This window comes from Anopheles maculipalpis, chromosome 2RL (assembly GCF_943734695.1).
Source record: "Anopheles maculipalpis chromosome 2RL, idAnoMacuDA_375_x, whole genome shotgun sequence".
NCBI classification, from domain to species: Eukaryota; Metazoa; Arthropoda; class Insecta; order Diptera; family Culicidae; genus Anopheles; species Anopheles maculipalpis.
In genome coordinates this window covers 40,053,977-40,064,893 of record NC_064871.1, presented here as the reverse complement: position 1 = coordinate 40,064,893, position 10,917 = coordinate 40,053,977, and the positions used below count along the sequence as shown (strand labels likewise).

At 43.0% G+C, this 10,917-nt stretch overlaps 8 protein-coding genes across 12 annotated transcripts in view; 5 read left to right on the top strand and 3 right to left on the bottom strand.

Annotated features, from left to right (window-relative positions):
- Positions 1-3,062, bottom strand: part of LOC126558300 (ras-related GTP-binding protein A) — a 284,579-nt gene extending 281,517 nt beyond the window's left edge. The window contains exons 1-3 of one of the 2 annotated variants that reach the window (XR_007607038.1): positions 3,034-3,062; positions 2,822-2,921; positions 1,608-2,740 (exon numbers count right to left, since the gene is read on the bottom strand). Coding sequence is in view for 1 of the 2 variants with exons in the window: in XM_050214293.1 (XP_050070250.1) it covers positions 1,707-2,740; positions 2,822-2,921; positions 3,034-3,045 (1,146 nt within the window). In the remaining variant the exon portion in view is untranslated. Of the gene's footprint in view, positions 1-1,550; positions 2,741-2,821; positions 2,922-3,033 lie in introns of those variants that run through there. The other variant, XM_050214293.1, reaches the window with a different exon arrangement.
- Positions 1-10,917, bottom strand: part of LOC126557269 (ATP-dependent Clp protease ATP-binding subunit clpX-like, mitochondrial) — a 399,590-nt gene that overhangs the window by 112,164 nt on the left and 276,509 nt on the right. The gene's annotated exons all lie outside the window — the stretch shown is intronic.
- LOC126559393 (60S ribosomal protein L32) overlaps positions 1-10,917 on the top strand; it is a 173,357-nt gene that overhangs the window by 11,449 nt on the left and 150,991 nt on the right. The window lies entirely within an intron of this gene.
- The window catches only part of LOC126558330 (actin-related protein 1), a 309,926-nt gene that overhangs the window by 188,854 nt on the left and 110,155 nt on the right, over positions 1-10,917 (top strand). The window lies entirely within an intron of this gene.
- The window catches only part of LOC126559498 (cytochrome c oxidase assembly protein COX16 homolog, mitochondrial), a 163,800-nt gene that overhangs the window by 58,249 nt on the left and 94,634 nt on the right, over positions 1-10,917 (bottom strand). The window lies entirely within an intron of this gene.
- The window catches only part of LOC126557178 (uncharacterized), a 422,959-nt gene that overhangs the window by 349,248 nt on the left and 62,794 nt on the right, over positions 1-10,917 (top strand). The window lies entirely within an intron of this gene.
- LOC126567121 (uncharacterized) lies at positions 3,846-4,551 on the top strand. Its single transcript, XM_050223354.1, has 3 exons — positions 3,846-3,906; positions 3,969-4,294; positions 4,354-4,551. Exons 1-3 carry the CDS (start codon positions 3,846-3,848, stop codon positions 4,549-4,551), a joined length of 585 nt encoding a protein of 194 aa, XP_050079311.1.
- Positions 5,500-7,113, top strand: LOC126559140 (GILT-like protein 1). Its single transcript, XM_050215255.1, has 5 exons — positions 5,500-5,585; positions 5,672-5,803; positions 6,549-6,710; positions 6,796-6,936; positions 7,016-7,113. The coding sequence occupies exons 1-5, from the start codon at positions 5,526-5,528 to the stop codon at positions 7,103-7,105; spliced, it is 585 nt and encodes a 194-aa protein (XP_050071212.1). The 5' UTR covers positions 5,500-5,525; the 3' UTR covers positions 7,106-7,113.

Here is a 10,917-nt window from a genome sequence, read left to right as displayed (position 1 = left end):
AAAACACGACGCATGTGACACAATATAATTAAGTTACGAAAGTAGAGAAACGGTTACAACAATTACCCCAAGATCACTCGTTCACTCGTTAAAGGGTAAGATTTTTACCTAAACCAACTAGTACGTACAAAAAGAAAAATAAAAACGAAATTAAAACGAACTATTTTACCACAACCGAATCCGTCAACCCGCCTATTCCCACAGCCAATGCAGCACTAACTGCTGTGCGATAGTCGGACTAAAACGCTGATAAGATTTGATACCATCGGTAACCGCCGACCGTTCGACACTATACTCTCACTGGGTCAGCGGTCGGCTGACGAAAGGTTCGGTAAATAGGGGTTTGGAAGATGGACCTATCCCACCAGGAAGGGATGTGATTACCAAGAGCAAAAGAAGAGCATGACGAACCAAAACAAAATCGCATCCGATGCGCATGCATTCCCTTTGGTAACCACCTACTCTCCCTATCACTAATAGATGCAAGGAATCGACTCAAGCCCGAACCTGGAATATTCAATCACAGGACAAACATTATCGACTCCTTTCAGGGATTAGAATATCATCTTTCACCGACGTAGTGTATAAATCCAATTATTGTATCAATTATGATTTATTCGTACTCCATTTGCTGTTTGGCTTTATTTTACAGTTTACAACTTTGCAGCTTCTCAGCTTATCTGCCCTCGAATTCTGCTATCGAATTACTATTACCAATAACTTTTACTGGATATTTTCATCTGTTCCAATACATTTTTACACGGTTCGGTACGTCTACTCTAATTATTCGGTTTGTTCGGGTACTTACTCCGTTTTGCAGATTGCTGCACACCTTGTTCCACAGCAAACCCTTTATCGTAATCGGCGTTGGATTGTATAGAGAAGAGGAAGGAGAGGCAAATATTTTGGTCCACAGTTGTGACGAGTACCGAGATGTTGTGGAACAGAGACTTTTTTTTTGTATTCGCAAAACAAAAGTTGTCGAGTATGGAAAAGGGTAAAGCTATGATCATCATTATTCTGAATGTTTTCTAACTTTGAACACATGTACCAACGAACGGGAATAGATTTGATTTAAGCGCTCAGTGCAACTCTATTAAGGGACATATTATTATATGGTAAGCCGGAGGCTACTAAAGCATATAGATACATATTTATAACACCTTCATAAAATGAGTGGGATCATCTGTAATCATTATAAAGTACTAAAAGAAAACCATACACACTCACGCAACAACAGAAAGCCCCCGAAATGACTAATATCGTCAACAACAAGATTATCAGGAACAACACTATGGATCGTCTCCTGCAACACCGAACCAGGGTACGGCATGGGGCCAGATCTACATCTATCGGTTGGGAATGGGGTCAGCAGGGACAAAAAAACAAAAACAATATAAACAAAAACGAAACACTTGCCGATTCTTGCTGCTGATCACGCGAAGAAAACAACATACACTTTTCTTAATTTGACTTAGTTGTTGGAGTTTGCTCTTCCTAATTGCCATCTCGCTACAATGGAACAGATCCAGCGAAGCAGTACGTTTTTTTTTTGTGTCGTCCCTTTGCCAAGTAAAAATGTAAAACAAATGACTGCGAAGGAAAACGCCCCCAACATCATCAACGGCATCAGGCTACTGGAAGATCGCGTCCTAGTTATTCGTTTTGGCTTACCGGAAGTAGTAGTACTTCTTCCGGTACAGGTATCAGTGGTAAGCGTTCGTTGTCGTATTATGGTGGTAGGATTGATATTGCGTTAGGTGGTGAGCCTGCTGCTGTTGTTGTTGCTGTTGTTGGTAGAGCTGTTGCTGCTGTTGCGGACCAGCGTACTGATGATAGCCTCCTCCACTGCCAGCATAATGGTTCGGGTGGCCCCCTCCATTTACCATCCCGTGCCCTGCGTGGTTAATCGCTGCATGATGCAGATGATGACTATTGGTCGTGCTGCTGTTACTGTTTGGATTTTCCAACTCCTCAAAGTACTTGCGCGCATTCCGAATGTTGATCAGCGTCGCCTCCGACGGTATCGATGGATCGGACATTACCACCATCACGTACGTATTGCTCGTGAATGTGTCTATAAACGCGGCAAACACACTGTTGCGCACCTCCATCGATGAGAACTTTGCCCCTAGCTTCGAGCAAGACAATTTAAACTGTTTGATAATGTTCGAAACTTTCTCGAACCGATGGCTATCCCGGTGCTGCTTTCTTTGGCAGTGTGAAATCACCAAAAATGTTGCCCGCTCGAACAGCAACACCTCGTCCGCATCCACCACATTAGCAAAGTAATTGAGCGAGTGCTCCAGTGCCTTCACGTTCGGTATCAGCTGGTACACGATGCTACTCCACGCCCGGTACAGCGTTTCATCCCAGATGCTAGTCCGGAAGGCCGTACACTCTAGCGGTCTCGAACAGCGTTTCAAATCTTCCTCACGCTCCTTGAATATTATGTCCCGTTGCTCTTCCGCGACCAGGTCCATTTTGTGCACGAGGCAAAAGATTTTCGCATTGGGCGAATTTACGAGCAGTGCCTCCAGGCAGGACTGGTAGTAGTGCATGTCTTTGTCCAACTCGCGGCTTTCCACATCGAACACGTAGATCAACACCTCCACGTTCCGGAAGATGTTGTCCTTCTGTGAGGCAAAGTACTGCTCCATGAACGATTCCTGGCCACCGCAGTCCCACAGATTAAGCACGAGATTACCCAGAAAGCGTACGTGTGAATGTTCCACATCGACTACAATTGGAAAGCAAATAAAAAAGAAAGTGTTTTAGTACGTAAATCCTTGGTGTTTGTTCCGGGAATGAAGATATTCACTTGTCGCTCCCAGCCTTCGTGTATCGCGGGCGATATAGTTCGCAAAGATAATCGATCGCATACTGGTCTTGCCAGATCCACTCTTTCCCATTAGCAGCACCTGAAATACAGCCGAAATTGGAGGAAATCCATTGCATTTGTGTGAATCATTGTTATCCTTGAACGGCGCTGTTATGACGGTAAAGTCGTAGCAAAACAAACATTACACCAACCTTTTTCTTCATTTTGTCGATTGTAGTTGTATCGGTTGCAGAGGAGCTAGAGGTTACAGCAAGATGAATACGCACAAATGGTGTGAATGTGTAAGCAACGCGTAGTTTGTACACCGAAAACGTTAAATTCTGATTGATAATAGATTAGAATCACGATCTTTTTGCCCTTTTCCTTCCAGCGCAGATAGTGGGAACCAACAAAAAAATTAACAACAAATGTTTTTGACGTTTGACGTATTGTGTGTGGCGTACTTTTACCACCGTGCACTCCCATAGTTCAGCCCAGAGCAGGAAAGAGAATTCGTTACAGCGTAGAAACATACGGGTGTTATACTGGTATACAAATTAAAAGGGACATACAATTGGAACGTATGGCGCGCAAATTTTAATTAATTTAAATTTCTTCAAGGGGAAATAATTTTGCGTTTAGTATTTATTTTTATTAGCCAAAACGACGATACGAAAACAATACGAATAACCAACTCTTATTTGAACGTAAAGAAATACAACCTACACCATTCGTTATGAGCTTAGAAAATAGTTCGATAGCTTTGAAACGATAGCAAAACTCGCTAAAAAGTGCTTATATTATAGTTGTTAGCAACATTGTAACTATACGATCATTAACCGTTATCACCTTAGTGACTATTTCCCTGCTTGCAACAGAATATAATCTCAAGAATCTTTGGTATTTCAAAATAAAACATTGAAAAGGAAATACGTACATACTTCTCACAGTACAAAAGCCATTAAAATTGGTTGCCGAACTATAAAAGTACGGTACTCGATCGTACACAGCAATTCTGTACAAAATGGACCGTAGTGTGAATGTTGCAATACTTCTGATACTTTTGTGTTTATCGTGCTGTTCAGGTAATAAGAGCTAGTGTAAAACAATAGCGATGTAAAATCTATCTACTTTTCTTTCGATACAGGAAGTCCTACAACACCTACAGCAGCGGAAACATCAAACGAAGAAAATTTACCATGTTACAAGGAAATGAAAGAAAAGTTCAAAAATTTATTCAATGACCTAATAGCAGGATCCGAAAAGCTATTAGTCGTACCACGAGAAAGGAGTTCCCGAATTCTATCAGATCGATTAAAAATAAAGCTAAGTTCCAGCACAGAATCATCATCGGAATCATTAGAGTCTAGGCCTGATAACGTTGCTCAACAAATTTTTGATCTGTTGGGAAAAATAGATCTTGTGATGCAAAACTTTAATCGCACAATTTCCTCTTCTTCCTGTTTTAAGCATGTAAGTACCATGAATGAGACTAAATATTCACAACGTACAAACGTCTGTATGCTTTACAGTTCCACCAACCGATGAATCAGGCAGCGAGCCACATCGCCAAGCTACAGAAGCAAACATCCTTCAGCTGTGAAACATCACCACTGATCTGTTTCGTGTTTCGCGTTTTACACTGGATGTATGTTGAGCCTACGTACGAGCTTTTACTACTATTTCGCGATTGGATAAACACAAAATCCTTCAACAGTGGTACGATTTAAAAGTCAATGTCCAGTCGCGATTTGATAGTATGACGATTTTGGGGTTGGAACTGCCCGTTTGTAGATAAGATAAGAGCACCCTGATCGACGCCAGGCACTGGACTACCGGAAAAAGTAGTCCCGACCCCGACAATACCCGTGACACCTGAGCAGATAAGGTTTTGCACCTGAGACGATAAGAACCGATTGTTGTGTATGATGGGTAATTTGGGTGTATGATTGAATGTCCAGCAAATTGGGCTTTATTTTAGCGAAAGATTTTAATCGCCCGCAAATTAGGTTTCAAACCGTATCTTGACTTATAGCATGGACAAGCAGAGCTCGATGGATGATGGGAATCAACGGAATTTGCGTACTTATTATGTCAACCTCAATAAAGATGGGACACTTGAAGGCTTAATGATACATGTACATGAGAGTTTATTATGAAATATTCCTTATCAACGCTTTCTAGAGTAACTTTTCAGCATGATAAATCGGTTTCCACGCACCTATCTGCATGCTTCATTTGTGTTGCAAACGAACACTCCCAAAGCGCAAGAAAAAAAATAAACAAGCCTTACCCAAACTTGCACAGTTGCTACAAACCGAGCCCACGCAAAGCCACGCCGTGTACGCATACTTCCCATCATGTCCCACCGAAACGACCGACACTAGCGGACGCACACTAGCATGGCACGTGCTACACGCACGCAGAACAGCTCGCTCAGATCGCGCGCGCGCTCCATCGCTGGTCGTTGTGTATGTGTTGCTTACAGGTCGATCAGCGACAAACAGCTTTAATCACAATAAAACGCTGATCGCTCACGATTTCGGGGGGAGAACTGCTAGGCGAGAAGAAAAAAGCATTTAGCACGACCAGTTTTGGCTGCATTCCGCTCGATACCTTCGGACGCAACGGAGTTGGAGCAGCGTTAAGGTCCCTTTTTGGCAGTTGTTAAAAGTGATTTTATTTTACCCCAAAACCCACCACCATGAAGCAATCTCTGGCAGCGATCTTAATTCTGGCGGCATTCGCTGTGAACGCTCAAGCGGTACGATCCCAGCCGGCGATCAGTTCATAAAGTTTGCTAGAAAATTTAAATGTGATCTTTTTTTTTTGTTCGTGTGTGTACGACAGGTTACCGTGGACGTTTACTATGCCCATCTTTGCCCGGACAGTGTCCGTTGGGTGCAGGATCAGCTGCTGACATTGAATCCGACTCTGCTCAACGCCATCACCCTTGACTTCATTCCCTTCGGCAAGGCACAGGTAAGTAAAGTGAAGCAGTGCTACTAAACCGCGAAAGGCTCCAATTTTGCGTAGGTGAAAGGTGAAGCCACAATTATTCTAGTGACAAATAATCTGTTCACTTGCTTTTCTTTGGCCTATGAACACATATGTGACTCAAGAAGTTCAGTTGTTGGTTTCACCCATGAAAACCTGTTTTGTTTCTATCTTCTTTGTATTAGCTTTTGAGAGAAGATCATGAAAGCTGTGTCTACATAAATAGATTCAGTGCAAAACCATTAGCATAGTTATGCGATTGTTCTTGAGATTGGATTTCTCGTCCAGTGTGTGCCTTGAGCATGGTGGAAACCGGATTTGTTTCGCAACTCCTAGTTCACTAGCTGTTAGCAACTTGATCTGATTGCTTTTGCAGCTGTATATATTTAAGTGTTTTCATGTTTGAAAACACAAGCTTAATTAAAATATAATTACAGAATTGCTCAAATTCTTTCGCCAAAGCGACTACAGTACCAACAACAGTATTTTTGTTTTTTTGTATTTTAATTTTTCCCCATAATTCATTGAGCAATCAATCAGTGAGTCTTCTCACGCATTATAAAGGTCAAAGTGAATTACCTGTTGAGCAAATCAGTCGGTCGGTGAACACAACTGCACCGCGATTTCGAAAGTAGTGCTTCCGTCGCATTCATCTCTCACAAACAATACGTTCGGTGTGAATTCTGTGCATTACTCAACATTCGCTTTATGCATTGCCCTAACTTTGCAGAGTGTCAACAACGGCCAGAGTTTCATTTGCCAACATGGCCCAGCAGAATGCGAGGGAAACCGCGTACAGTCGTGCGTTCTCAGTCTACTGCCAAGCCAGCAGGCTAAGGTGAACTACGTCGGATGCCAGATGAGCTTCACTGCTGACCCACGTGGATGGGAGGTAAGTGGCGGTTTATTGGAGCTGATGGAGTAATAGTGGATTAACGTGTGTAAATTGTTTGTGCATTTTACCATTTTTTGCACAGTGTGCCTTCCGTTCGGGAGTTAATCTTAACGCTGCCGAAGCATGCGTCGAAGGCACGCAGGGAACGACACTTCAGCTGGAAGCGGAACGTCGCACACAACAGATCTCCCCTGCCTTCATTCCAACCATCGTGTTCAACGGCGTAAGTGAAGCAACGAATTGAAGTTGATGGCAACGAACCAAATTAATGATGGACAACTTTGTTGTTGTTTGTTTTACAGCAATTTAACCAGGCTCTGCAGGATCGCTCGCTGACGGACTTTAGTGGCATCATTTGCGAGCTTGCTGGACTCTCCGGTGTGGGATGCTAAGTGCCAACGGTCTTTGATGGTGCTTCTAGCTGATGAGAAGTGATTTACTGTAAGAAAATCTTTTTGACTATGAGGGAACCGAGATGCAAAACTGCAAAACAAAAACCTGACGCGATAAAAAACAAGCAATAAACTGTGTGTAAAATGAAGATATAAAAAGTGTATTATTTAGTTCCCTCACTTGGAAATCGATCGGTGTTCTAGAACTTCTACATAAGCTGGCATAGCCTACGCGAATTCAACCTTTTATCGTTCCGACACATTTACGCAATAGATTAAGAAAACCTCGTTGTAAATTATGCTATCATATTTATAGCCTTTGCAGGCTATTGTTGATAAATTACCAGAAGGTTGTTTACTCAACCGGGTGGGAATGATTAAGCAATGATAAGCCACAATGTAATTAACTTTTAATTCTTGTATTGTCACCCTTCAATCTGGAGCTGCATTGCATTTGTTTCTTTATTTTCTATGGAGAATTGTATGATCGCAACACGCTCTTCAATCGTGAAATTTTAAATAGGAAGGCATTTTTATGTTTTTATTCGTAACATATTTTGATTACTGAACGAAAATGCAGTAACGGTGCATTTAAACCCGTTGTCGGAACCTCAATTTTGCATCTGCATAGGCCATATATGAGCTGTGGTAATTTACAAGCAGATCCAATTTTTTTTTTTTCTAATATTTCACCGATCTTTAAATTAATAAAATAGTTGCATAAAGGGTTTTCATGACTTTTAACCATGTTCATAGGAAAAAATTAATAAAATATTCGCTTATTCTCCAAACATCCTCCAACAACGGCGCACAAGCATTGAAACCTTTTCCGTAAGCCACACGTCAAAACTGACAGCCAAACAACACCAACACAAACGCACCATCGACACCGTTGTAGGGTTCTCTGTAAAGCACTTGCAAAACAAGAAGAGCAAGAAGAAAAAGGAATATGAAGTGAAATGTAACGCACACCGTACGAAGAAAAATCGAGTCACCGTGTCGTGCTAATTTTTTAAGGTGGTATCCCCGACTTTCCTGGACACGGAAATATACTCAGTTTGGGACGGGTTATCTGTACGCGGTTGGTGTTCTATGTCGCAATCTACCGTAAAAGCATCAAGCCAAGCGAGCCCCGACATTTGACGACAGCAGCGGTCCGTGCTTTTTAGTGATATACAGTTCTAAATGGAGTATTCACCGTCTTTGTGGAGCGCGAGGTAACTACGATTGCTCAGCCAACTGCAACGCGTTCTAGAAGAACCTTCTTCCTATAAGGAAGGGTGTAGAGTTCTCGATAGTTGGTCAGCATGATGGTTCCTTTGCTGTGAATCAAACTATTTACGTGCAGTACAGAATCGGTATCATCAACGCCATGTGTGTAGGTGCTTCCCATCTCGTGAAAGCTTGTTCCGTTTTTGTATTATCCTCTTATCGATGCAGTGCGATATGACTTTGGAGTGTAATTGTGTTCCCAAAATTTCGTTCCGAAGTTGGTTTCATCGCTTAGCTGAAGGTAACATACCCGGATTGATTCGCAAGACGAAGCAGAGTGCAGGGAACAAGTTCTTCCTGAGGGTGGCAGGAGGCTTGCGTATGATTTATCCTTCCTGTGTCACCACCACCCAGTGTTGGCCACCCGTTCTTTCGCGTATTTCAGCAAGCGCAAGCGTGCATGTGCAGCACTGTGTGTGGGGTTGTGTGTTTGTGTTTGTGACTGTCGCGACCATCACGCAAACGGTATCGATTTGGAGCGGAATCCGGATCCGGTCGGTAGGCTTAGTGCTACCCTCATCAGCAGTGCCCTTACTCATCATCCACTGTGTTTCCATCATTGGTGGTGAATTAGAATTAAAGGAATATACATGTCTTCATGGATTGTGAGATATGTGTGTCCAGCAGACATCGGAAAGCATGCACAATGTGATGTGGCGTTTTTTTTCCCCAAGAAGGAATAGAATAAATGTGAGAATAACACACGCGAACGAAGTCCCTAACTCCGATGTATCGTGTGTGAATATTATCAATGTCATTACCACCATACCGAAGTGCATTGCGAGAAATCTACCACCAGTGCATCCTGCAACCATCGCAGCCCTTCGGCAGCCGGTGTGTGATTTTTATCGTGCATATGCGAAAAACGGCAGATTAACACCAAACGCTGCGGTTCGCGAATTCACAAAAGCAAAGAAAATAAGCTCTTGTTTCCTCGATACCTGCATACGAAGCTGATAAACTTGTTCTTTTGTTTTATCGCGTGATTATTGAGACCACATTTACTCGAAGATAGGAAAAGATTGATGGGTTTAGCGTTAGTACACCCGTTGAAAACGTCGTGATTTCCATGTGGTAGCATACCGTTATTATTCAGATTCCCAAAGGAGTAATCAATGTCGTTCATACATGGTCATCCCATCATGAGGAAACCGCATCCAAGCGAACCATCTAGGTGACGAAAAAAAGGGCATAGCAACCGTGGTGCTTTGCAGTTGCAATCTTCTTCGCTCCATGAATATAAGTAGGTAAGTTTAATGTCTTTTACAAGAGCGTGAGTCATCGTTTGTTGCATTTTCCAGGCTACTCTAATGCTCGTCCGTTCGCAATGACTGTACGGACACTTTAGTACGAAAATGTTGTCGATGTGAAGAAAATGTGTCTTATAAACCCCGGAAGAAATAGTTTTGGCTCCAAAAATGTACTACTAAAACTATTGAAACATTTGGAAAAATCAGAAAATAGGTTAAGAAGCTATACATGGTCTTTACCAATGCCAGCAACTGCAGCACTGGATGCAACATCTTAGCAATGGCCGTCGTAAGCTGTGTCACATACGACACAAAGCACACCCGTACTCGGAATTAGAAACTCACATCCGACGTAAAGTCCCGTTCTAAACTAGGAATCAATGGCCTACCAGGCGTGCCTGTAGTAGTGGCGCTACAAACCCCCCCCCCCCCCTTCTCCCAACCGAACCCCGTGTGCAGATGCAATGCCATTCCAAACATCTATCATTCTTCGTGTGCTTCACGTTTCGTGTCGGGTTCCCCGCCGCAAAAAGCCCGAAACGACTTTGGACATATCCAAAATAGACGGAAAAGAAATAATAAAATTAAACCGCTCGTAGATAAAGCGCGGGTGGGTGCGCTCCGAAGGCGGGCGGGTACCGCGTACGGTGTATATGCAACCCGGCGTGAGATCGAGGGTGCGAACGATGTAAAGAAAACAAGCGTCTTCTTATAAATATAAATATATCTCTTAAGTGCTTCACCGCGCTCACTCTCAGACACACACTCGCACACTCCCGTAGATACATATCTCGTCTTCCACTTCAACGGTTCAAACGATGATGCACCGGTCCCAATGCATTTCACCGTTGGGGCTTGGGCTCTACGCCATGTTCTTTGATGCAGAGTCATTCACAGAGAATAATATTTTAACGCTTAGCGGGAATTGGTCGCACAGCTTTTTGGTCTATGTCTTGAGAGGAGGGTATACTGTCACCCGTACACCATGCTCAATCACAAGACCACGATGATGATGAGAATGATGATCTCTCTTTGTCCACTCCCACTCCCACACGAGTGCCTGAGTACACTCTCACTGCCCCGCCAGCATTGCTCTTAGGCTTGATGAAATTTATGTTAAAATTCGTCTAGTGTGGTACCAAGACTTGGACCAGACTGTGGTAGGCAATTTCGTGATGGAAAATCGCTTGGCGCGTGCATTAGTGGTCTGTACTTGTCATTTGATGATGCTATTGCATGTGACACACATTCGCCCCTCCACCGTGTAAGCACTTTATCATGAGCGAGATT